General features: G+C 35.4%; 1 protein-coding gene across 2 annotated transcripts; it reads right to left on the bottom strand.

The window, feature by feature from the left end:
• Positions 1-1,701: 1,701 nt before the first annotated feature.
• On the bottom strand, positions 1,702-26,909 carry fam83e (family with sequence similarity 83 member E). 2 transcript variants are annotated; one of them, XM_684926.11, is made up of 10 exons: positions 26,637-26,909; positions 24,305-24,995; positions 18,068-18,214; positions 14,785-14,909; positions 9,495-9,929; positions 7,088-7,141; positions 6,962-7,009; positions 4,536-4,746; positions 3,760-3,939; positions 1,702-2,160 (listed from the first exon to the last, which is right to left on the bottom strand). In XM_684926.11, exons 2-10 carry the CDS (start codon positions 24,770-24,772, stop codon positions 1,978-1,980), a joined length of 1,851 nt encoding a protein of 616 aa, XP_690018.6. In that variant the 5' UTR covers positions 24,773-24,995; positions 26,637-26,909; the 3' UTR covers positions 1,702-1,977. The 2 variants fall into 2 exon arrangements, with proteins under 2 accessions (XP_690018.6, XP_073773198.1); XM_073917097.1 differs by lacking the exons at positions 14,785-14,909; positions 18,068-18,214; positions 24,305-24,995; positions 26,637-26,909 and adding an exon at positions 10,536-11,002.
• Positions 26,910-27,992: the final 1,083 nt, after the last annotated feature.

Raw genomic sequence — 27,992 nt, forward strand, 5'->3', positions numbered from 1 at the left:
GCCACTGAATCTCAATTGGATTCAGGTCAGGACTTTGACTAGGCTATTCCAAAGTCTTGACTAATATTTACACTTCGAGTATTAATTAGTCATGCCATTGAATCTCAATTGTATTCAGGTCAGGACTTTGACTAGGCCACTCCAAAGTCTTGACTAATATTTACACTTCGAGTATTAATTAGTCATGCCACTGAATCTCAATTGGATTCAGGTCAGGACTTTGACTAGGCCACTCCAAAATCTTGACTAATATTTACACTTCGACTATTAATTAGTCATGCCACTGAATCTCAATTGAATTCAGGTCAGGACTTTGACTAGGCCATTCCAAAGTCTTGACTAATATTTACACTTCGAGTATTAATTAGTCATGCCATTGAATCTCAATTGGATTCAAGTCAGGACTTTGACTAGGCCATTCCAAAGTCTTGACTAATATTTACACTTCGACTATTAATAAGTCATGCCACTGAATCTCAAATGGATTCAGTTCAATACATTGACGGCCACTCCAAAGTCTTGAAATATAATAACACTCTGACTATTAATAAGTCATGCCACTGAATCTCAGTTGGATTCAGGTCATGACTTTGACTAGGCCTTAGTTCTTCTTCAGCCATTTAATAGTGGATTTGCTGCTGTGTTTTGGATGATTTTCCTGCAGCAGAACCCAAGTTCACTTCAGCTTGAGGTCACAACACTAACAGATGGACGTTCTCCTTCAGGATATTTTCGTACACAGCAGAATTCACAGTTACATTCATAAGAGCAAGTCTTCCAGATCCTGAAACAGCAAAACAGCCCCAGACCATCACACTACCACCACCACATTTTACTGTTGGTATGAAGTTCTTTTTCTGAAATGTGGTGTTACTTTTATGCCAGACATAATAGGACACACACCATCCAAAATGTTTTTGTCTCCTTAGTCCTTAGAGTATATTTCCAAAAGTCTTGAGGACCATCAAGATGTTTTCTGGCAAAACTGAGACAAGCCTTTATCTTATTTTCACTCAGCAGTAGTTTTTGTCTTAAAACTCTGCCATATTTGCCTAGTCTCTTTCTTATGGTGGAGTCATGAACACACCTTATCTGAGGCAAGTGAAGCCTGCAGTTTTTTTGGATGTTGTTGTGGGGCCTTTTGTGACCTCTTGAATGGGTTGTTGCTGTGCTCTTGGGGTAAATTCGGTCAGCCAGCCACTCTTGGAAAGGTTCATTTTTTGCCATTCATAGATAATGGTTCTCATTGGGGCTCATTGCAGTCCCAAAGCTTTAGAAATGGCTTTAGAAACTTTTCCAAACTGACAAATCTCAAAAAATTTCCTTCTCATTTGTTTTTGTTTTTCTTTGGGTCTAGCTTTTTAAGGATCTTTTGGTCTACCTCACTTTGTCAGGCAGGTCCTATTTAAGTGGTTTCTTGATTACAAACAGGCGTGGAAGTAATCAGGCCTGGGTGTGACTAGAGAATTTAAACTCAGGTGTGATAAACAAGAGTTAAGTAATATTTTAGGGGGGGCCTAACACTTTTTCACACAGGGCTATGTAGCTTTATTTAGTTTTCTTATTAATCAAAACCTTCATTTCAAAACTGCATAATGTGTTTACTTTATTATATTTTTAAAATTCCATATTTAATGAAACTTTTGAATGATTCTGAAGTGTGCATCACAGCAAAAGAAAAGAGACAGAAACAAAAAGAGCCCCTCTCTTATATATTTATTTACAATTCAACTTAAAATGAGACAATATTTTAAACAGTAGGCAGTACAAGCAGTTGGCCTTATATTCCATAAATTATGAGTCCATGTAAATGAGGCATATATTAATAGTCTTATTCTTCAAGTGTGACATCAGTGCTAATGAAAATGTATTTTGGGTCAGCAGGAAACTCCCTCTTTCATATTCAGTGTCATATGCATAAGTAAATGCAAAGCGTGGTGATTACTGTAACACTGGTGATGTCATCGATTTGTGTTTTCACTGCTCTTCATCATTTCTTCTGAACGGAGACCTCCACGTCTCCCTCTGCAGGCCAAAACCAGCAGTTCTGAAGCTTGGGGTGAAAACACTGGGCATGCTGCGCAGCAGACCTGTTTTGACCTCATCGTTCCGCTTCTTCATCAGAGCCAGAGCAGGAGTCAGAGCAATATTATCACTGTTCTGGAGGACAAGAGAAAACACTGCACATCAACAATGCACATACATCTTTTGTACCGCAACTTAAAAAAATATTATGTTTGAATATGCAAATGATGCTTAGTTTATTTAAATATGAGCTAATTTTTCGTTTGCATAGATCTGCAGCACAAAAATTTTAACATTGCATGACTCAAAATTATTTATGTCTATAATTTGTTTTACAAGTCTCTTAAAATGTTATGTGAATATGCAAATGATGCTTAGCTTAATTAAATATATGTTAATATGTTAATATTTCATTTGCATAAATTTGTAGCACAAAAATATTAATCTTGCATGATTAAAAATTATTTACATATTTAATTTGTTACAAGTTTCTTAAAATGTTATGTTTGAATATGCAAATTATATATTTTTTATTTAAAAATGTGTTTAGTTTTTATTTGCATAAATTTGCAGCCACAAATCTTAACATTGCACAATTGAAATATATTTATGTATATAATTTGTTTTGCAAGTTTCTTAAAATGGTATGTTTGAATATGCACGTGATGCATTGTTTTTTAAAATATGTTCATTTTTCATTCGCATAAATTTGTAGCCAAAAATATTAACGTTGGATGATTGAACATTATTTTTAATAAATAATTTTTTACAAGTTTTTAAAAAATCTTAAGTTTGAATACGCAAATAATGCATTGTTTATTTAAATACGTGTTCATAATTCATTTGCACAAATTTGTAGCAAAATTATCTTAGCATTGTGATAGAACATTTTAAAATATATAATTGTTTTTACAAGTTTTTAAAAATGTTGTGTTTGAATATGCAAAGGATGCATTGCTTATTTAACTGTGCATATTTTTATTTGCAAAGATTTGTAGCACAAAAATCTTAACTATGCATGATTGAAAATTATTTACGTGTAATTCTTTGCAAGTTTCTTAAAATATTATTTTTGAATATGCAAATGATACATTGTGTATTTAAATGTATTCATTTTTCATTTGCATAAATTTGTAATAGAATTTTTAATGCATGCTTGAAAATGTTTTATATATAAGTTTCTTAAATGTTATGTTTGAATATGCATAGCATGCTTTGTTTATTTTTAATTTTTAATTTGCATAAATTTGTGGACATTGCTTGATTGGAAATTGTTTCTGTTTTAAAAAGAAACCCTAATGAGTATTTTTTAATGCTTTCTTTACATTAATATAATTATTTGATGATCAAGAAGCATTTAATTAATGCTTTACTGATGTTGAACTATAATACATTTACTTTTAAGATACTTTGATGACGATGAACTAAAGATGAAAAGTATTTATTGAAATATTAATATCAATATTTAGGACATAATTATTTAAAACATTATAAATGTCTCCAATCTCACTTTTGATCATTGCTGAATAATTTGATCCTTTCCTTAATAATACAATAAATCATCCTGACCCCAAACCTTTGAATAAAATTTAAAAATGACAAATGTTATAATTCACTATATGCCGCATTTAAATGAAACACTAAATAAGCATGAACCATTAATATCATTTAGGTTAACAGTATATTTGTATATTTTTTCATAACAGCTGCCTTATAAAGAGCAGTCAGCCTTACGATGTTTCGAGGGTTTGATGGCATGTCTGTCCGCTGTAAATTGAGGTCCATTGTGGATTTACTGACTCCTGTCGCTTTGTCTTCTGTCTTCATCTGTCCTGAAGTGGCCCGAGCATTGACCCGCTTAAAAATATCACTCAAAGTGCTGAACGTCTTGCTCCGGGACAGATCTGATGGCTTCTGTCAAATAACACAAAACACAATTTAGCTTAAACGGACAAATAATAAATAATAATACAACAATAAAAACTAAATATAATTAAAATATTACAAATATATAAGATAGGAATTAAAAACACTCAAAATAAAAATATAATGTATAAAATATAACCAATTAAACCATATTTAGTTTCATATAGTGATAATCTAGTATACACACAAACATACACTCGCCGGTCACTTTATTAGGTACACCTATCCATCTGCTCGTTGATGCAAAGTTCTAACCAGCCAATCAAATGGTAGCAACTCAATGCATTTAGGCATGTAGACATGCTTTTATATATATATATATATATATATATATATATATATATATATATATATATATATATATATATATATATATATATATATATATATATATATATAAAAGGTGGCAAAAAACCCGAATTAAAGAAAAAAAATTGCAGTACTATTATTTACTTATAGAGAATACATTTAAATTCTATTACACTTGCATTTGTGATAATATCACATGAATATAATACAGAACATTATTATACTATCATGCAGGCATATTTCAGTGCGTGATCTATGTATATGTTGAGATCTACCTTAAGATTGACGTGAGCGTTGGTTTCTGTGTTCAGGGTTTCTCCTAAACCTCTGTCTCTCCTGAGGAACGGCTCTCGTCTCAGTGCAGATCCCAGCTCTTCCTCTGAGCTCAGATCTGTCCTGTGTGTTCGAGATCTGTAAACGGGGAAGCGCTCCTCGTTTTCAGTGTTCAGGAGAGGATACGCCACTCTGTCAGCCATCTGGAGAGACCTTAAAGGGGCAGTTCACAAAAAATGACAATTTTCTTACTATTTATAAACTCTTGTTGAAACAGTTTTAAAAATTCTGTTGAACACAAAAGAATATATTCTGAAGACAGCTAAAACCTGTAACCATTGACTTCAATAGGAAAAACATATAGTATGGAAGTCAATGGTTACAGGTTTCCAGCATTATTCAAAATATTTTCTTTTGTGTTCAACAGAAGCAACTCATAAAGGTTTAAAACAAGTAAAAGGTGAGTAAATAAAGACACAATTTAATTTTTTAGGTGAACTATCCCTTTAATATGTATATGTATATATTAGACATATATCAGATTAGTCAGTGCGGAAGCCAAATCTGGAACTAATTTAACAAAAACACTTAAGGTTATGGTCCAAAAATTAGTAGCCTAAATTTTTATGTTAGGGAAAAATATTAAATAAAAAAAAATTAAAAGAGAGGAAAACAAAAAATAGATAAAATGTTGTTTGTTGTTGCCATATTTCACATTCATTCAAATGTATTATCTTCCTATTTTTAATGATGTTTGGTGACTAAAATATTGTTTTAATAAATATACCCCTTTAATAATTCAATATTTATATATTACTCTAAATACAACATTTATTAAAATGTATAACAATTTGTAATGTATTTTTAAATAAATAAATGCAGCCTTGGTGAGCAGCCTATTTTAAAAAAATTAAAACCCCAAAACTATATATATATATATATATATATGTGTGTGTGTGTGTGTGTGTGTGTGTGTGTAGTTTTGGGTTTTTAAATGTTTTAAAATAAGCTTCTCCTGCTCACCAAGGCTGCATGTATTTAATCAAAAATACAGTACAAATTGTTATGAATTTGAATAAATATTGTATTTAGAGTAATATACACACAAACACACACACACACACACACACACACACACAAACAAACACACACACACGTATATATATATATATATATATATATATATATATATATATATATATATATATATATATATATATATATATATATATAATTATTAAAGGGCTATATTTATTATAACAATATGTTAGTCACAGTTGAAGTCAGAATTATAAGCCCACCTGTTTATTTTTCCCCCCAATTTTTTGTTTAGCAAAGAGATTTTTTTCAGCACATTTCTAATCATAATAGTTTTAATAACTCATCTCTAATAACTGATTTATTCAATCTTTGTCATGATGACAGTAAATAATATTTGACTAGATATTTTTCAAGACACTTCTATACAGCTTAAAGTGACATTTAAAGGCTTAACTAGGTTAATTATGTTAACTAGGCAAGTTAGGGTAATTAGGCAAGTTATTGTATAATGATGGTTTGTTCTGTAGACTATCGAAAGAAAATAGTTTAAAGGGGCTAATAATTTTGACCTTAAAATGGTGTTAAAAAAAGTGAAAACTGCTTTTATTCTAGCCGAAATTAAAAAAATAAGACTAATAAATCTAACAAAAACACTTTACAGTAATGGTCCAAAGAATAGTAGCCTAAATTTATGTTAAGGAAAAATATTAAATAAATAAAAGTTAAAAAGAGGGGAAAAAAGGTTTATAAAAGTTTGTTGAAGCTTTGAAGTTTGTAATTTTTGCCATACTTTCCATAAATCAATATCTATTATCTTTATATTTCTAAAGATGTCTGTTGACTAAAAAAGTATTTAAACAATTAAATCCCTTCCTTTAATAAATAAATAAATTCATTCATTAGTTTTATTTACGGCTCTTCCAGCTGCAACCCAGTACTGGGAAACACCCATACACTTTCATTCACACACATACACTTTGGACAATTTAGCTCACCATTTAGCTCACCCAATTCACCTATAGCATATGTTTTTGGACTGTGGGGGAAACCAGAGCATGGGATCATGGGGAGAACATGCAAACTAAACACAAAAATGCAAACCCAGCCGAGGCTCGAATCAGCGACGTTCTTGCTGTGAGGCGATCGTGCTACCCACTGTGCCACTGTGACGCCCATTTTTCCTAACCCACCCATGCGTTGAAGAATGAATACATTTTTAAAAAGTACAAATATTAATATGCAAAGGTATTATTATTATTACGAGCTATTTAGACCTCACATTATATTAACATTATTGAGACCCAGAGGACATCACACTCATTAACATCTATCAATATATTTGGATTGCTGTTCATCCATCTTTCGCTTTTTTTAAAGATATATTTACCTGTTCATCGGCTCGTTGCACTGCATTTCTCCAGGTGAGTAATGGTACCTGACAGTGAAAAAGCACAGGTATGTTAACAGCAAACACAAGTCTAACAATACATCTATACAGAACAGAAACACTGACCTCGGCCTTTGATATTCTGGGTGCCGCAAGTCTGCCAGAAACATTGAATTTAACCTGAAACACAGATAAGACCATGTTTATACTGCAAAAGGGCAAATATTGAATCTCACTATAAAATAGAAGAGCCATAAGAGTTATCAGTTTGCAGAATATGATATATTATAATACTTTATATTGATCTTCAACGTCAGGGCTGTCCAAACATGGTCCTGGAGGATCGGTGTCCTACAAAATTTAGTTCCAACCCTAGTTAGACACACCTGAACCAGCTAATCAAGCTCTTTCTAGGTATACTAGAAATTTCAGATACTGTCGAAGGAAGTTGGAACTAAACTATGCAGGACACTGGCCCTCCAGGACTAAGCTTGGGCATGCCTGCTCTACATGTGGTCATGCTTTTCAGTTTTGGTGTTTAGTGGTATTGTTTTCCATTGCAAATCAAAATTTTTACATTAAATTCTTACATTTAAGCTTCACAAACCACTCACTATGCTTAAAAATGAAATTAATTGGATGCACTAAATCTGTCATTATTTTATTCATTTATGTTATGAGGGATTTTAATTGCTTTTTGCTATCCTATACACTTCTGCTCATTAAAGCCAGATTTGCAAACACGTAAACAATGTAGTAATAGTCACAGTATTTACTATTATATGTTTATATCTTTTCCCAGAGATGGGTTACGGCTGGAAGGGCATCCGCTGTGTAAAAACTTGCTGGATAAGTTGGCGGTTCATTCTGCTGTGGCGACCCCGGATTAATGAAGGGACTAAGCCGACAAGAAAATTAATGAATGTTTATATCTGTGTATCAGTTTTGCTATTTTAGCTGTGCCTTTACTGAATGAGCACTGTGCTACGTCCGACAGATCGCACTATTATGTTTTTCTTTTTCATTACCTTATAATCTATTTCAACACATTTTTAATCTGTTTTATCAATTTTTTATTCTTATTTTTATAATTCTTATTATTTGTTTTTTTTTCTTACACTTGTCTCTTTTATTCCTGTTTATGTAAAGCACTTTGAATTGCCTCTGTGAATGATATCTGCTATATAAATAAACTTGCCTTGCCTTGCCTATCAGTGTGCGAATTATACATTGACGATTGCGGGGGTCAACTTTTTCGGTAGTAGTTTGATAATCCATGCTTCAATGAATATTTCTGATAATGATTTTGGGGCCCTACCTTGCTCTAAATAGTGGAGTATTGCCATTGAAAAACAGCCCACAATGATTTTGATGCTTATTAATTACAATCAATGAAACAGAAACGTAAAGCCTAATTTCTTCCACTTAATAACTCTCTGAATGACTCGGACATTTTAAAACTGCACTGTTTTTGTCATCTTGTAGCTTCAAAATGAACAATTAAACCATTTTTAATAAAGGGACCAGTGATTCCTCCTTTGCATCCTTCAGGAGTGTTTAAAACATATTTTATTAATTTGGCAAAAAGAAGATTATATAAAATATTCCGGAGTGAGTTTTTTATTTGTTTTAATAAATTCCAAAAATGGCGACGCAGTGGTGCAGTAGGTAGTGCTGTCACCTCACAGCAAGAAGGTTGTTGGTTCGAGCCTCTGCATTTCTGTGTGGAGTTTATTACAATTTTTAGTACTATTTTTGATACATTTGTTGTTTTATCAAATATTAAATATCAATATTTTGTTGGTATTGAATTTAGAAATCCCAGTATCTCGACACTACACTTTAGTTAATCACTATCCTAATGAACATGTTTGTAGCTTTGTATCACATTGGATAACAACTCGTACTATAAAATAAATCACACTTCTTCGGGGCTAAGCCCCTTATCCCTTTTGACCCTAGCAATGCCCCTGGTATATGCTGTGTCCGTGCCAAAGACTGTAAAAGACAGCTCGCACCACTAGTAGGTTGTGGGGGCCTTGCCACACCACACCAGTTACACCAGCCACGCCCCGTAGGGTCAAAGATTTCCATGGTTACAGAATATAGTGTACACCTGCTATGGATACAATATGGGTTAGTTACTCGTTGTTTTTTGGTTGTTTTTTTAGGCAAGAAATAAACTACAGTTACAGATAAATCATTTTATTTTACACTTTGTTACCAAAAGTTTGCATATAGTCTTAGACTGCCCCCCCAAAATAAAAAAAAAGCTAAAAAATTGTTTAATATAAATCAATCAGGTTATTTGCTGTTTTTATGCAGAAGTTTGATGTAGTTTCACTGTATTTGTGAATATATACTTAAAAAAATGTGTATTTCTTATACTCACCAACATATGCTTATTTATGCAATGAAGAATAAATAATGTTTTTTTTAAAGTACAAATGGTAATATGGAAAGGTATTAATGTTAATTTTGGGTTGTTTTTAACCTAATAAACAAGTTACAGAAGTTGTGAGACCAAACTTACTTGCCCTCCTCTGGATATCCCGTCAGGAATCTGGAGTTGTAGTCATTATGGGGAATCTCCCATCCTCCTCCAACCGGGAGTCTGTCCAGCAGGTGTCGGTGGGGGAACTGGAGCTCTGGAGCCGCTTCTGGAGGACTCAAACTGCCGTCCGGGAACCTGCGGATGACCCCCATCGCCTCCCAGTCCAGCACGCAGTCGGTCGGAGGAGGCGGAGGGCTGGACACAAACTCGCTGATTTCCACTTTGTTTATATTCAGCGGCAGGAGTTTCTTATATATTTTGGGCTCGCTAGTTTGTTTTCCAGTTTTCCAGGCGTCCGGAATTGGAAGTGAAGCGGCGTAAAGAGTCCGAAACTCGCGGTCGAAAGACTCCACAACTGGGCCGCTCATGACGGTGACGAGCTGACGGTGCAGATAGGTGTCACTCCAGGTAAAACTGACCAACACACAGAAAAATAATTAAATATATTTAAACATGAAAATGTTATAAGGGATTTATTCTGTTATGTTCGTTACTTCTATAGTTGTTCTACATAGATATATACATTAGATGTCGCCTACCCTGATGTTGTCTATTAGAGGGAATGCGTCAATAGAGCCGCCATTTTGCAACAGGGTAGCGCTCCTTTGAAATGAATGCGGGACCAAGGTACAGTGGAGGACTGTGGCCATCCAAAGCCAGAGATATACACATATACACATATATATGTATGATTGGGAGTTTTCCTGGATGTTAGTATGCATTTTTTAAATTACGAAAATTATAATTTGACATCACTTTTCTAAATTGATCAGTGATCACACTCGTTCACTAGCAGACAACAATACAAGTTTCTGGCAGCGCAGCATCTCGTTGTCATATTTCTTTTCCATCGTTTGCTGATTTTAATAAACAAAACTAGCTTAGGCCGAGTGTTAAGTGCGAGTTGGAGCTGCTTTGCCGTATAGTGAATGCAGTAAGTGACTGTATTATCATCAATAACGTGACCTGATTAGCACAAAAGTTCAGAACATACAAAAACAGAAAAAAGCTTAATCTTACCTATGAAATGTTCTGCCTTTGTGCTTTGCTTTCTTTGTTTGCTCGTTACTACACCCGTAGACAGCGCTAAAGTCCCGCATCTTCATGTAGCAACACTGTCTTCTAGTGCGGCTGAATGTCATTTGTCCTGGGAGCACTGTACCAATGTGGCGGCGCTATTGACGAATGCTCAGGGTCCCTATGCGATATCTGGTGTATATATATCTATGGTTGTTCTATAGTTTGGCGCCCTCTAGTGGCAATTAAGCCTGTTACCTCCACTGAAAAAAAAAATAGGCCTACAGTGTACAAAAAAAATAACTAAAAAGTTATAAAGTCGCAATTCTGAGTTATAAAGTCCCAATTCTGATTTATTAAGTCATTTATAATTGCGAGATATTAACGAGTTCCTGTTATGGCGACTCATAGATACACTAGATATCGCATAGGGACCATGAGCATGCGTCAATAGCGCCGCCATATTTGTACAGTGCTCCCAGGACAAATAGTCAAGACAGTGTTTAGCGATGTCTACGGGTGTAGTAGCGAGCAAACAAAGAAAACAAAAATTTTATCTCGTTATAATGACATAATATTTCGTTATAACGACACAATATCTCGTTATAACGACATATATTTTCGTTATAATGACATAATATCTCGTTATAACGAGATTATATATCGACATAAGTTTTCTTTTCTTTTTTCCTCACCACCAAGATTGCTTTTTTTTTTTTTTTTTTACACCTTGCGGTTCAGGACTTCCATACAAACCGAATCGGTGGGTTTAAAAGTTACATTTTTATTTAATTGAAAAAAACTGTAGCCAATTTTTGGGCCATATTTGAGCCAACATTGGATTAGAAGAACCCAACATTTAGAGTTTAGCGCTATAGAAAATAGTATTGGGTCATTTACTGAAGTTGTTGTGTTCCCATAGCAAATATAGATTCACCACAACGGAATAATTCAAGTACTTCACTATAGTATGTTTGAAAATCACTGTATTATTTACTGTAATATTTTTCATTCTGGTTTTACTGTACATATTAAAGTATTGGCAACATGTTATTAATGAATGCCACAGCATACTGCAGAAACTACAGTGAGCTGATACAAAAAAATCGAATATACATAAGTTTTTACATGAGTAAACAGTGATATATTGTAATATATATTACAATTTAAATGATTTCAATGGTTGTTATATTAACATAGCATATATAATTACCACAACAGATCAATTCAAGTACTTTACTATAGTATGGTCCACTAAAGTATTGACTATAAACTACTGTAAAACTTAAAACATTTCACTGAGTGTTTACTTAGTTTCTCCTTTAGTTCTCTCAGAGTTTAGATTTGATTTTTACTCTTTATATGACAATAAACATGTACGATTTTCAAACAATTTAATCTCAAATCAACATTGCTTGAGTCTCGTGGTGAAAAGCGTTAAACGCTGACTATAATGTGCTGCTTAAATATCTGTCTAGTCTGAACTTGCCTCTATGCAGACGCTTTGTGTTCAGTGAAATGAGAAAATGCTTTGACTTAAATTAATATTTCGGTCGTAATTATATGTGAAGTAGCTGTTTTATAAGGGGGAAAGTGCAGTGCATATCCAGCCAGGTGGTATTGCAAAATAAAAGCCTTCAGGGTGATTGCATTAGACTAGATGTACTGTAACAAACGCCATACATCTACATATATAAAAATATAAGATGTGTACAATATTACAGGACTTCCCAAAGCCACTAAAACAACTTTGATCACTTTATATGAGAAACAGCACGGAAAGCTGTCATTGATATAATAATCTCATTTAAACCCATTTGTGCATATATTTTAGCTTAATGCATATAGTTTTTTGCATATAATAGATTTTTTTTGATGCAGTATACACTCACCGGCCACTTTATTAGGTACACCTTACTAGTTCCAGGTTGCGCCCCCTTTTTGCCTTCAGAACTGCTTTAATCCTTCCTGGCATGGATTCAACAAGGTACTGGAAATATTCCTCAGAGATTTTTGTCCATATTGACATGTTAGCATCACGCAGTTGCTGCAGATTTGTGGGCTGCATATCCATGATGCGAATCTCCCATTCCACTACATCCCAAAGGTGCTCTATTGGATTGAGTTCTTATGACTGTGGAGGCCATTTGAGTACATTAAATCATTGTCATGCTTAAAAAAACAGATTGAGATAATTTGTGCTTTATGACATGGCGCGTTATCCTGCTGGAAGTAGCCATCAGAAGATGAGTACACTGTGGTCATAGTGGCAGGGACATGGTCAGCAACAATACTCAGGTAGGCTGTGGTGCTGACATCATGCTCAGTTGGTACTAATGTGCCCAAAATTGGCAAAGAAAATATCCCCCACACCATTACACCACCACTAGCAGCCTGAACCATTGATACAAGGCAGGATGGATCAATGCTTTCTTGGTGTTGACGCCAAATTCTGGCCCTACCATCTGAATGTGGCAGCAAAAACTAAGACTCATCAGACCAGGCAACGTTTCCCCAATCTTCTATTGTCCTATTTTGGTGAGCCTGTGTGAATTGTAGCCTCAGTTTCCTGTTCTTAGCTGACAGGAGTGGCACCCGGTGTGGTCTTCTGCTGCTGTAGCCCATCTGCTTCAAGGTTGGACGTGTTGTGCATTCAGAGATGCTCTTCTGCAGACCTCGGTTGTGACGAGTGCTTATTTGAGTTACTGTTGCCTTTCTATAAGCTTGATCCAGTCTGGCCATTCTCCTCTAGCATCATCAAGGCATTTGCGCCCACAGAACTGCCACTCACTGGATATTTCCTCTTTTTCAGACTATTCACTGTAAACCCTAGAAATGGTTGTGCGTGAAAATCCCAGTAGATCAGCAGTTTCTGAAAAACTCAGACCAGCCCGTCTGGCACCAACAACCATGCCACGTTCAAAGTCACTTCAATCCCTTTTCTTCCCCATTCTGATGCTCAGTTTGAACTGCAGCAGATTGATTGAGCATGTCTACATGCCTAAATGCATTGAGCTGCTGCCATGTGATTGGCTGATTAGAAATTTGCGTTAACAGGCAGTTGGACAGGTGTACCTAATAAAGTGGCCGGTGGGTGGATATAATATCAATATAAAATGTGTATAGATAAAACGGCTTCAGAGGACATTTATTAAGGAGTATTGTGCATGAGTTATATATTATATAGACTATTATAATTACAGCTTTACGGTGGGACTTTGTCTTGTGGAGCTTGACTGTGGATCCATTGTTTTTGTGAGAACTGATATTGATTTGGAAAAACACAGGGAGAGAGTCATTGATTTCTACTGTAGGTGAACTACTCCCTTTATGTTTTCAACTACTTAAATGTTTTTTTTGAGTCAGTTATATTTAGTTTAAAGAATCTAATTCTTATACTCATGCATTAAAGTGATATTAAAGGAATTTATGGTGCAAACAAAGGACTTTTATTTTGAAATAAATGCTGTTCATTTGTAGATTAACCAAACAAAATCCTAAAAAACATGCATGATGGTGTCCACAAAAGTGTTTTCAATATCACTGATATTAATTATAAAATTGCTTTAGTCAATCCGCATGTTAGAGAGATCTCTAAATGATCATGTGAAAATGAAGACTTGAATAATGACTGTTTAAAATCAGCTTCACCATGAGGAATAAATTAGGATTTGTCTGAAAGGGATAGTTCACTCCGAAAGTAGGTTTTATTTTTATTTTTTGCAATGTTGGACACAAAAGAAGATATTTTGAAGAATGTTGGAAACCGGTAACCATTGACATTAATAGTGGGAAAACAAATAATATGGAAGTCAATGGTTACATGTTTCCAACATTTTTAAAAACATGTTCTTTTATGTTTAACTGAAGAAAGAAATGCATAAATCTTTAAAACCACATGAGTGTAAGTAAAAGTTAATTTTTTAGGGTAAACTTTCCCTTTAAACTATAATAAATTTTAGTATCTCACTATAAATGTAAAAAACTTCCAAATAAAATCTTACTAACCCCAAATTTTAAGCTGTAGTGTGAAAGAGACAAACAAATCGTTCCCACAAAGTGTTGATTTGTCTAATTGCCGTTCTAATGCAGGGCTGGTGTGGATTATAATCTTTAAAGCTATGAGCTGGCAACCCAAACCTTGGTACAGATCCCAGAAGGTTCCCACCCTTGTTCCCTGGAGCAAGTGTTTAATCTGCAGGTAATGACTTTCTTGCTGATTTATGAGATCTGTTATGAAAGTGTGCTTTACCTGTAGCTCCCCAACATCACCGTCTCCAGATCCACCAGCACAAAGTTGTCCTTCAGTTCTCCAATCACCATCCTTGAGTCGCGCGTCAGGAATGTTTTACCTCCGAGAATACGGATCATGATATTCTGGAAGATGAAGAGTCAGATTTCCTTGAACTAGATTTCCTTGAATTACATGAAGGTTTTCAGCACATAGTTTAAGGCAAGACTGGACAGGTGAATAGGGAGTTTTTTTACTACTAGTTATTACCAGTTATTACCATATTTGCTCAGTTGATTGATTACATTAGAAATTAGAAAAAAAAATTGTAGCATAAAATGTCATAATTTATTTTAATACTCACTAGTTTGCATACTAAGTCACATTTGAATTTTATTCATATGCATTTTATCACTTTAAATAATAAATATATATGTATATTTACAGCTGCACAGGAGTGGAATTCTGTCCCTGGCAGTATCAGAGATATAACCTCATTTAATATATTCAAAAAACATTTAAAAACCTGGTTTATAGAAAATCAGGCGTGTCATCATTCTGATTGAATTGAAACTAGCATGTTTCCAATTGTGCCTACCATCTTAAAGATCTGTTGTTTAAATGTGTTTCAACTATTTTTATCTCTATTATAAAATGTTGGTGTTTTAGCTTAATTTGTAAATATTCTCTTTTAACATCTATATGACCATGTCTGTTTTAGTACTTTTTAAATGTTTGATAGATTTTATAATTTTTGTATTGTTTTTTCTAGGTTGTTAAGGGACAATGCAGTTAAGGGAAATGCTAATGCACTGTCCCTGCCAAATAAACAAATAAATAAATATATATATATATATATATATATATATATATATATATATATATATATATATATATATATATATATATATATATATATATATATATATATATATATACATATATATACACATATATATATATACATATATATATATATATATATATATATATATATATATATATATATATATATATATATATATATATTTTTTTTTTTTTTTTTTATATAATTTTTTTTTTTTTTTGGTTACCGGTTTCCAACATTCTTCAAAATATCTTCGTTCATGTCCAACATTGCAAAAACATTAAAATAAATTTACAATTTTTGGAGTGAACTATCCCTTTCAGACACATCCTAATTTATTCTTCATGGTGAAGCTGATTTTAAACAATCATTATTCAAGTCTTTATTTTCACATGATCATTCTAAAGATCTCTTTAAAGATCTCTTTAACATGCAGATTGACTGAAGCAATTTTATAATTATTATCAGTGATATTGAAAACACTTTTGTGGACACCAAGCGGAATGGACCGCTTACTTATCAAGCATATGTTTTACACAGCTGATGCCCTTCCAGCTGCAACCCATCACTGGTAAACATCCATACACACTCATTCACACTCATACACTAAGGACAATTTAGCCTACCCAATTCACCTGTACCGCATGTTTTTGGACTGTGGGGGAAACCGGAGCAAAATAGCAAATAGCAAAAAAACGTCCGCAGATTCCGTCTGGCCCTGCTTATCAGTCATCATAAAACAATAAAATAATCCTTTATAAAATATAATAATAATAATAATGTAATATTTTTTATGAGAATAGAAAAGATATTGTCTGGTAAAAAAAATGTCATATTAACACATTAAAAATCATTCTTAAATTTTACTATTCAGTCAAATTTACAATAATCTAATTTGAACTGCTTTTAGCCGTCCGCTTTATTTTTTTTAGTTTGGAAATCAGCTCCTCTGCTCTTACTTCTACGTGCCTGGCAATTGTTCTACGCGATAAGCTAATTTTCTCAAACTTACTTTTAGAGCAAGGACAAAGTATGTCAGCAGTCTACTCTCCACCATACAGTCTTTCACAAATTCACCTTCTGAAAAAGGCTTGCTGTGCTTTGCAATTTTACATGCCACCACATAGCTTTCGTTACAGACTTTTTAAAATAGCACTGTCTCATAAATGTCTTTTACTGGGCTTTTAAGTTTGTAGCAAGTTTTGTAGCCTAGTTTGCCTTTTCTGACAGCATAATTCGAATGTTTGCTTGAAAAATGAAAAATGTCAACTTAGGTTGTAGTCTTTTAAAAACAGCAATAATTTCTTGACATATTAGACATACTGATTTCTGTCCGATGTTGGTGTAGTACTTTGTTGTCCATTCTTCCTTAAACACATGACATTTAGAGTCAATTTTTTTTATTTTGCCTGACTCATTTTCAGTCATTAACGGTCGAGTGCATTTTAATATCCTAAAGTGTGTTCTAAATCTATTGGTTGTGTGCAATACTGCCACCACATGGCGTTCACTTGTATTGCATCATTAACTTGCTAATTCTGTAACCAAATTGTTATTCAGAAGCAGTATTTTAAAAACTTTAAAATTTAAAAGTTCAGAGAAGAAAGTGTTCAGCGGGCCGCATATAGCCCGCGGGCCATAGTTTGCCCACCTCTGCTCTATACAGTAGGTGAATTGAGTATACAGAATTGGCCGTAGTGTATGTGTGTGAATGAGTGTGTGGGTGTTTCCCAGTACTGGGTGGCAGATGAAAGGGCATCCGCTGTGTAAAGCATATGCTGGATAAGTTGGTGGTTCATTCCGCTGTGACAACCCAAGATAATAAAGGGATTAAGCCGAAAAGAAAATGAATGAATGAATGTTGTTATTTAATTGAAATAAATTAAAATATTATAATTTAATATTACAATCTTAAAATATTACAATTATAATTTATTTAAAAATAAAAAAATAATATTTTAAATGTATATGATTTCAAATATTTATTTTCCATTAGAAAGAAAAGAAACACACACTTTCTGAGAAGTGAAAAAGCCGAAAATCTCAAAGCGTGATATCGTCATATCTATATGCAGAGTTGATTTCCAGCTTATTCATAATTGTGAAGGCCAGTTCCTGTTAACTTTTACAGAGATGTACAGTGATAATTCTGACCAAAAACATTCCACAGACACACTCCAGATGAATGCAGCTCGACCTGTTCACTGTGGCTTTGTGAGTTCCTCTCATTCATGCTTACAGGACAGAAAGAGAAATATACTCTGCGATGAAAAGTACATTTTGCTAACAAGCTTAGAGTTATCCTCTAAGGTGTGTCTGCATCTATTGTTCAGGGGAACGGCCTAAAGTTCAGTCTTTTAACATGTGAGGTTTTGTGGCTTAAAGCGTTGCACAACTGAAATAACTTTCGAGCGATGAAATACTCATAACAGAATCAGTAGGCTTCTAGAGACTCACCGGATGCTGAAGGCGATGTATAGAGCATTTTTCCTCCACTGATCTTTTATTGAGGATGATGTACACTGGAACCCCTCGAGATGCTGCGTTTTGCAGGTCATTGATAACAGCGTTGTCTGATAATTTATCGGTGACCACAGCGATCAACTACATGGCACAAACACAAAACAAATAAGTAAATAAAAAGCAGGACATTTATAGTGGACTTCCCCTGAGAAACTTAGGAAAAGTCCTGGTTTTAAAATGCTACGGAAGCTACATGCGCTGTCACTGGGGTGGTGCCTTTTCAAAAGGTACAAATTTGTACCTTAAAGGTCCATGTTAATATCTCAAAAGAATCTCACGCATATTCTTTTGTACATCCGAATGAACGTGAAACTGAGCGCAACATGCACGAGCACAAAACCCCTCCCTGCCTCCTCCCCCGTATGAATATGCTAATGACTATGCTAATGGCAAAACCCAACGAAAAAGCAATGGCAAAAGCAAGCAAAAAGAGAAACTTTGAACAGAATGTGAATTGGAGATGCTGCTTTCGGAGGTAGACCGGAGAAAAGCGGTGTTATTTGCAAGTTTGTTCTCCGGAATTAACAACAAAAGAAAAAAATAGAGTGGGAGAGTTTAGCTGATGCGGTTAACACAGTTGGGTCTGAACATCGCACTGAGTGCATTAAAAATAGAAATAGTGTGGTTTATATCTGTAAACTGTTGCAGCACCCTTAATAGTCTCAGTGGCGCAGCTCGTAAGACGCATGTTATCATGTATTGACACGTTCGAGCATGAACTCGGTTCGAATCCACAGTCTGATGAACTCTTTCTTCTTTTTTCCCCGGCTACATATCAGATTTTGCCTACTATTTATCACGAGAAAGACAAGTAGGAATCATTAATAAGTTTGTGCATCATATTTTATTTGCACATTTATTGAATGGAAATGTTTCTGATTCACGCATGCAAGTTCATCTTCAGATAGTGTCTTTATAGCAATGTGCGTGCAGTAGATTGCTCAGATTACATTGGGAAAACAGGCGACTGCTGCAAATTGTGCTTTAATGTTTAGCTGGTCAACTGTATGGTATGGAAACATTATATACCTGCTAGATGAACCCATCTCATACAGCTGCCATTGCAAGGCTCAGACACTTTGTAGAGAGGAATTTAACACAACTGCCTCTAGGAGTCGCCAATGGAAATAAAACACGCACAAAAAAATGTGCGTACGCCAGCCATAAAGCTGCTGTGAAGCTGCGCACATTCCCACGTTCAGTTCATTGTTAGTAAATCCAAAAGTGAGCGATTCTGAGCGTGAAACCTGGCGTACGCAAAGTTTTTGTGCGTACGCAGCGTTGATACATGAGGCCCCAGGTGTGTGGACTTTGGGGGTTTTATAATGTGGTCACATGCTGATTGGTCAGTTTGAATGTCTCAGCATTGGTGGTCACATGGTCAAGAAAGATACAAGATAGGTGGTAAACTCGAGCTCGTCTCTTTTCCTGGCCTGTTTCTCTCCTGCTCTGCTCCTCTCCTCCTCTGGAGTTTATCTTCTCTGACTCTACTGCAATCAGGCTTTTGGTCCTGCTCTCTTCGTCTCTCTCCCTCCCCCTGTGTCTCTCCTTCTACCTCTGGTAACTTTAATTTTACATTTAAGCTGGGTACAATTTATACCATATGTTTTATCATCATTTCATATTTTATCATTTTATACAGTATTTTGTAATTAATTCAGTTGTAATCATAGAGAATTATTGTCATTAAATCATCTCATTTTCAAGTATTTGTGAATAACTTTTGATTCAACGTTAACATTTAATTGTTTCATATTGCAATACAATACAATCACATAATATCAACGCTCTCCCACATTTATAGCTATTAATACTGCCCTTATTTCCGGTTTTGGTATGAGATTGCTGAAGAATGGTTTGACTAGAAATGTACAGTTTTTTACAATCATGCTGATCACTTTTTAGTCACTCGGCAGAACTGCAGTTCGAACCGCTGTGGTTTAAAGACCGTTCTTACAGTACCGCCCCAGTGACAGCTCGCGTACCATTATTTCTGAGAGTGTACTGTTGGAAAAATTAAGAGATCACTTAATTCAAATCAATATTTGTGACTCTCTACCACAAAACCAGTCATGACTGTCAATAGTAAATTAGCTTTTCATTTATGTATGGGGCAGCACGGTAGCTCAGTAGTTAGCTCTGTTGCCTCACAGCAAGCAGGTCGCTGGTTCGAGTCCCGGCTGGGTCAGGTGTCATTTCTGTTTGGAGTTTGCATGTTCTCCCTGTGTCGGTGTGGGTTTCCACCAGGTGCTCCGGCTTCCCTCACAATCCAAACACCTGCCTATAGGTGAATTAAATTAACTAAATTGGCCGTAGTGTATGTGTGTGAATGAGTGTGTATGGGTGATTCTCAGTACTGTGTTGCGACTGGAAGGGCATCCGCTGTGTAAAACATATGCTAGAATAGTTGGCGGTTCATTCCATTGTGGCAACGCCTGATAATCAGGGACTAAGCCGAAGGAAAATTAATAAATTTATGTATGTTTTTTTTAGGATAGGACAATATTTAGCTAAGATACAACTATTTAAAAATCTGAAATCTGAGGGTGAAAATTAAATCAGAATCAATCATATTTTTCTAGAGTTCACACTTAGCTGATGATTGTTTATAAAGCTTGTTTGGCATGCTGTCCCAGGAGAGAGCCCTGAGCTCATAAGATCCTCAAGCTCGGAGCTCCCTCCCGTTTGTAGGGCGAGAGGGGAGTTTGAGCTCAGGTAGCTCTCAAGAACTCCCCTGCTGTGTCAGCTAATGAACAGATAGGGATTGCTCTTAGGAGATAACTACTTACTAGGAGCATGTCTGTGGTGCTGATTTGGATTAGTCAATTAACTTAAGTTGTATGTTTTTGGATGGTAGGAGGAAACCGGGGAACCCAAGGGAAACCCATGTGAGCACGGGGAGAACATATAAGCTCCGCACAGAAATGTCGGCTGGCTTGACAAGGACTAGAAGCAGTGAAGTTCTTGCTGTGAGGCAACAGGGCTAACCAATGGGCCACCGTGCCACCATCTAGGAAAAGAGGAGTAGGGGTGGAAGGGGGACTCTTCAATATGAAGAAGGCTGTTATATGGAACTTAGGGTATTTATAGTGGCTTAGGAATTGTCTGATTGGTGAATCATAAATTGGATAATGAGCAAGCTATCATAAGCACGTGATTCTCTCGAAATTAGTTTATAAATGAACTTCACTAAGTTAGCAATGCACATTACGAATCAAAAACTGAGTTTTGATTTATTTACAGTAATGACATTTACAAAATGTCTACATGAAATATGATCTTTGCCTAATATTCTAATGATTTTTGGCATAAAATAAAATTGTATTATTTAAATCATACAATGTATGATCCAATAGGCGAGGCAGTGGCGCAGTAGGTAGTGCTGTCGCCTCACAGCAAGAAGGTCGCTGGTTCGAACCTCGGCTCAGTTGGCGTTTCTGTGTGGAGTTTGCATGTTCTCCCTGCCTTCGCGTGGGTTTCCTCCGGGTGCTCCGTTTTCCCCCACAGTCCAAAGACATGAGGTACAGGTGAAATGAATAGGTAAAAATTGTCCGTAGTGTATGAGTGTGTGTGTGAATGTGTGTGTGGATGTTTCCCAGAGATGGGTTGCGGCTAGAAGGGCATCTGCTGCGTAAAAACTTGCTGGATAAGTAGGCGGTTCATTCCGCTGTGGCGACCCCGGATTAATAAAGGGACTAAGCCGACAAGAAAATGAATGAATGAATGTATGATCCATACATCTTCAGTCCATACAATGTCCTGCAATCTCTCAGCCTGGTTTCTCTCGAGTTTTTTTTTCTTTCACTTTCATTAATTGGTGAAATTTGCTCCTCACCAATGTTTGCTTGGTTTGGGACTTGTGGAGCTGCGCTTCGATGGATTTGCTCTTCAGTGTTAGAACTTTTAGCAGTAAATATTAAACCACACTGAACTGAACTTCAACACTGAAAACTGGACTGACACAGTTTCCATACCATGATCTTCTATGTGAAGCTGCTTTGACACAATCTACATTATAAAAGCTCTTGAGAAATAAAGATGAATTGAACTGAATTATTTTGGCTGTTGGCAAAAATATACTACTGCAACTTAAGACTGTTTTTTAGTCCAGGGTCACATTTAGCCTTTTAACTTTCACTGATAAGATTTATTATTTTTTTGGTTAAACTGTGTTATTTACACATCAACAAGTAAATTTGTAGTTTAATGCTATAACCTATGGACAAAAGGCCAACCAAACAGTTACTATGCGAGTTAAAGGCTTAAAACAAAATTCTTAATTTTGCTGGATTAGGTAGACTATATGGTTGAGTAAAATGTTAAAGGAACTCTTCACCTATTTGTTGAAAACAGACTCTTTTACAACTCTAGGACTAAACAATGGAGTTTTATCACCTTTGAATACATTCAGTCAATCTCTGGGTCTGGCAGGAACACTTTAGCTTAGCTTAGCATAGATCATTGAATCGGATTAGACCACTAGCAACTCGCTCAAAAATGACCAAAGAGTTTCGATAATTTTACAGCTGGCTCTCATGCTTTCAAGTTTTTTAAACACTGATTGGTTACTTGAACAGAAGTTACTCCTATAACTCACACAAAGCATCATGGGTTGTTGCTGAAAAATGTATTTGAAAACCCAGTTTAGCTAAATTAATAAATTTTTGGAAAAATGAACATATACTTATGCTTCACTTGTTCCAAACCTGAGTTTCTTCTGTTGAACACAAATGAAGATATACAGAGGAATGCTGGAAAAAAAACAGCCATTGAATTGTTCTTACTATAAATATCAGTGGCAGTTTTTCCCAACATTCTTCAGTTTGTCTCATTTCGTGTTTAACAGAAGAAAAGACTTGAAAACAATTTAAGAAAAAAAGTTGGAAATTTTACATTTTGGGTGAACTATCCCTCACAGTAAACAATGTTGGATTCCGCACAATCAATTTGTGTTGGGAAAACATGAAGGAATTAGGTTATCTTATTAGTTTGCACAAATTTAAGTGTATTGAACTAAATTCTTGACTTTTTGACACTACAGTCAATCTTCATTCATGCATTTATTCATTTTCTTGACGGCTTAGTCCCTTTATTAATCCGGGGTCACCACAGCGGAATGAACTGCCAACTTAACCAGCAAGTTTTTACGCAGCGGATGCCCTTCCAGCCGCAACCCATCTCTGGGAAACATTCACACACAAACACTCATTCACTACGGACAATTTGTACCGCATGTTTTTGGACTGTGGGGGAAACCGGAGCACCCGGAGGAAACGCAGGGAGAACATGCAAACTCCACACAGAAACGCCAACTGAGCCGAGGCTCGAACCAGCGACCTTCTTGCTGTGAGGCTAACGTGCTACCCACTGCGCCACTTACAGTCAATTTTAGCATTAGCATTTTAGCATTTAACATTTAGCATTTAGTGTACCACATGTACATTGGAAACTGTAGCACCCGGAGGAAACAAACGCGAACATGAGAAGAAGATGCAAACTCCACACAGAAACGCCAACTGAGCCAAGGCTCGAACCAGCGACCTTCTTGCTGTGAGGCGAACGTGGTACCCACTGCGCCACTTACAGTCAATTTTAGCATTAGCATTTTAGCATTTAGTGTACCACATGTACATTGGAAACCGTAGCACCCGGAGGAAACAAACGCGAACATGAGAAGAATATGCAAACTCCACACAGAAATGCAAACTGACTTAGCCAAGGCTCAAACCAGCGACCTTCTTGCTGTGAGTTGAACGTGCTACCCAATGCGCCACCGCATCGCCTGTGTTATTTCAAGTCGTTTGAGCAATTTTTCAGGAAGTTGCTGACATTATTTCATTATGCTGATGTACTAAAACGGAATATTGAGTAGGTGGGCGGGGCTTTCTTCTTGCACATCATTCCCTCATAGCAAACTAATAGTGAAAGGGGGGTGGTTGAGAATACCTAACTGAAGCTATCAAAATTACACCAATGGAAGAACCACCACTCGAAACACAGAAACAAATGTTCAAACATTGATTAAAGATAACCAAAACAAACTTTTTTTTTTTTTGATTAACTGATCACTAAAAAAAATTACAAAAAAAAAAACACTGTAAATTTGGTTTCCACACAGACATCTAATAAATAGTTGTAAATCAGATATAGTGAATAGAAAAATAAACATACCCTGGTGGCTGCTTGTATTAGTCTCCTCAGCACCTCCCGTATGGATGGCGATTGCTCTGTTGGAGGATTGGTGTACACATTAACCCGACCCGTGTCCATCCACATTGCCCTTTCAGGCCATCCTAATTCCAAACATGGAGCCGGAGTGTCTGATTCAGTCGGAAAATAATGTCCAGAGAAATCCTCCCCCTCAGATCCCACCTCCACCTCTCCATTGCCTTCCTCCTGAAGCCCATCGCTCTGATGAAAGTCCTCAGCCCAGCTGGAGATCTGCTTCACCTCTCCGGACGACAGAAACGACCCGATTTGTTCCTGATGGAGTTGGGTGTAAAAGGCCTGAGGGCCGGAGCTGATGAGGCTTTCCACACAGTAGCGCTCCTCCTCGCAGTGCAGAAACTCCGGACTGGACTCTGATAGCGGAGCGAAGACGATGTTCTCGTTGAGGCTCTGCTCCTGAGTGTTTGACATGATGGAGAAATCCTTCTTCTATCAGGAAAGAAGTGACTAAGGAAAATTACATGTTGATTCGTAAACAGAAACTGGCAGCTGCTGCAAGTTACTTGGAGGGGGAGGAGGAGGTGGATAATTCAAATAGTTGAGGTTCTTCTTCACGCACTGAAGATATTTAACTCTTTTTAGGCATCAAGAGTGGATGGGAAAGGAGGAAACTTCAATGTAGTTTGGAAATGTCCTGGGAAAAGGAGGGAAACAATATTGTTTAAGAACTGTCTCACACTCAAAAAAATACTAGCGCTGCTTGTTCAAACTTCTCATTAAATATGATAAATATGATAACTTAATTGTTTTATGTTCAATCCACTTAAATTTGTAAAAACAATTAAGCAGCATGAAAGAATTGTGTGGAATCGTGAAATCCAGGAGTTTTTACGGTGCAGTTGTGAATTTATATTTACCCCCATAAAGGCAAATTATCATTGAAATATCATAATTTTACAAATTTTGATGTATGCATTAAAGGAAATAAGCAATAATAATGGTAAAAATAGTAATATTTATATAATATTAATTAAATGAAACAAAAAAGTGTGCTTTTTCAAAAGTTTAATATATAGTTTAATGTATAATAGTTTTAATAATCTTGTTGTGTTTTTAAAAAGTACATTTATTTATTTTAATGTGATGCAAAAGGACTTATAAAGTCATTAAAAGCATTTAATTTGTACTGAAATGTAACCACCAAAAATACTTATTTAAAAAGTTACTTAGTTTACTTATTAAAGTTTTATAAATTACTCATGAAAAAAAAAAAAAATATATATATATATATATATATATATATATATATATATATATATATATATATATATATATATATATATATATATATATATATATAAATAAGAGGTGTACTTAAGATGTACTTAAGTGGCTCAAAAATCACTCTGGGGTTCAATTCAATTGCTTTTTTTTAGATTCAAGCTATTATAAAAAAAAATTACTTTAGTACAACAAACATGCAATTAAGTGCCAGAGAATATTACTTTCAGTTTGCACTACATAGGAATAGGTCATGTCCAGGCCCACACGGAATCTTCGTGTGCAGAAATCTACAGATTTTTAGCCCATCATTGAGTCTATGTATTTACTTGTGGAAAAGTGTGTAAACATATATATATATATATATATATATATATATATATATATATATATATATATATATATATATATATATATATATATATATATATATATATTCAGTTTTTAAATTCATTTCACTAATATTATTGTGATATAATAATAGTAATATTAAAATGTTCATTTAATTTATTTACAATACCGTTTGTAAAGTCATATTTCTGTCTTTTAGTAGATATATTATATGGGAAACTTGCTTGTTGATCTGATTGGATTTGCATTGTAAACATTAAATAAAAGTTTAAAATGTATTATTTTTATTAGTTAATAAAGAATATTTAGTCATGATAATCCTAAAATATATATATATATATATTTATATATATAAAGGTGGGTTGTTTCAACCCAATTTTGGGTCAAATAGTATCATCTGGGTTCAATTTGACATTTAAATCTTTAACCATCTTTAAACATTTAAGCTTGTCCACATTTGACCCAAAATTGGGTTAAAGCAACCAGCATGTTTTATTAAAGAGTTTATGCATAAATTATGCAGATATAAATCTTTTCACGAGAGCATATATCAACATACAGTAGTCAACAGTTGAACAACCATTCATGACAATTTTGGAAAACTTTTTTGATCCACTTCATATGTTGACTACTGTATACATGCATTAATATATATCCATTGAAAGTTAATATTTCATAAGATCAAACTAAAGTGCAGACTCACCCGTCCGTGCCTGTGTGTCTTTCTGTCTCTCTCACACACACACACCCTCACTGACTCGGTCCTCAAGTTCTGACATATCTCTGCTATCTCCTCCCATTGGCAATGCTGGTGTTAAATTACTCGTCATCGTCATCATCACTCTGATCTGCTCATTTCCAGCCGTCGCCCGAATACACTTCTTGACTCAGCAAAGCATCCACCAGTCTCAAAACATGTTCTGAAAACTCTGCAGTCCTTCAGCCCACGTCCTCCTCTCATTACAGTGCTGATCTCAGATCTGTGCATGCATTGTGTCTTTAGTAAACACGTCTCAGCGACTGACTGGTCGGACCAGCTGAGCCAGTCGTCCTCAGGGAGCAGAGATTGAGACCTTCCTTCCCTCCCAGCGACTCAAAAGCAGGCGAGGCTGGAACTCAACACCTGTCTATAGTGGTCTAGCGTTCCTTTACAAGCCTCTGAGCTGCGCATCAGTTGAACTGCTCTTCAGTGCGTCGGCCTTTAGCAGTGACATCTCACTCGAAAAATGATGTTTGTTGTCTGTTCGAAGTACTTATTTAAAATGAGCGGAGACAACACAATTCTTGAGGTTGTTTGATGTGACAGCTTAATTTTTTTCAGATCAACCCACTTAAATTTGTAAAAACTAATAAACAAGCTCAGCATTTTCACAGGGTTGCATTACACTGATCTGAACTAAACTGAACTGAACTTCAACAGTGACATTTATTCACAAAAAATGCTGGGTTCCACACAACTGATCTGTGTTGGGGCAACATTAAGGGATCAAGTTACCCTATTAAGTTTTTAAATCAATTGAACATGAAACAAAGTTGCCGCGAAAAAGCCGATTTTAAATAAATAGTTTAAACAAACAGTGTGTGTATATACTGTAAACATTATACAACAGTGTGTATATACTGCCGGCAGCTAGTTTTCTGCAACTTTAACATAGTCGCCCACTGAAGCTAAGCAGAGCTGTGCCTGGTCAGTACCTGGATGGGAAACCACAGGGTTGCTGCCTGAAGTGGTGTTAGTGAGGCCAGCAGGTGGCGCTCAACCTAGAGTCCTAACACCCCAGTATAGTGCTGGGGAATCTATTCTGCTTAGCGAGCACAGTCTTTCAGATGAGACATTAAACCGAGATTCTGACTGTCAGTGGTCGTTAAAAATCACAGGATGGTTTAACCCCAGCATCCTGGCCACATTTGCCCACTGGCCATCCAGGTGGATGCTGCAAATTAGTTTAAACAAACAGCAAATCTCTTCTTTTTTTTATCTGTATATACTGTAAAAATAGAGAAATCCATAAAATGTATGGTAAACAAAGCAGCAGCTGTGATTGTCAGTATTTTACTT

Source organism: Danio rerio, chromosome 11 (assembly GCF_049306965.1).
Source record: "Danio rerio strain Tuebingen ecotype United States chromosome 11, GRCz12tu, whole genome shotgun sequence".
Lineage (NCBI taxonomy): Eukaryota > Metazoa > Chordata > Actinopteri > Cypriniformes > Danionidae > Danio > Danio rerio.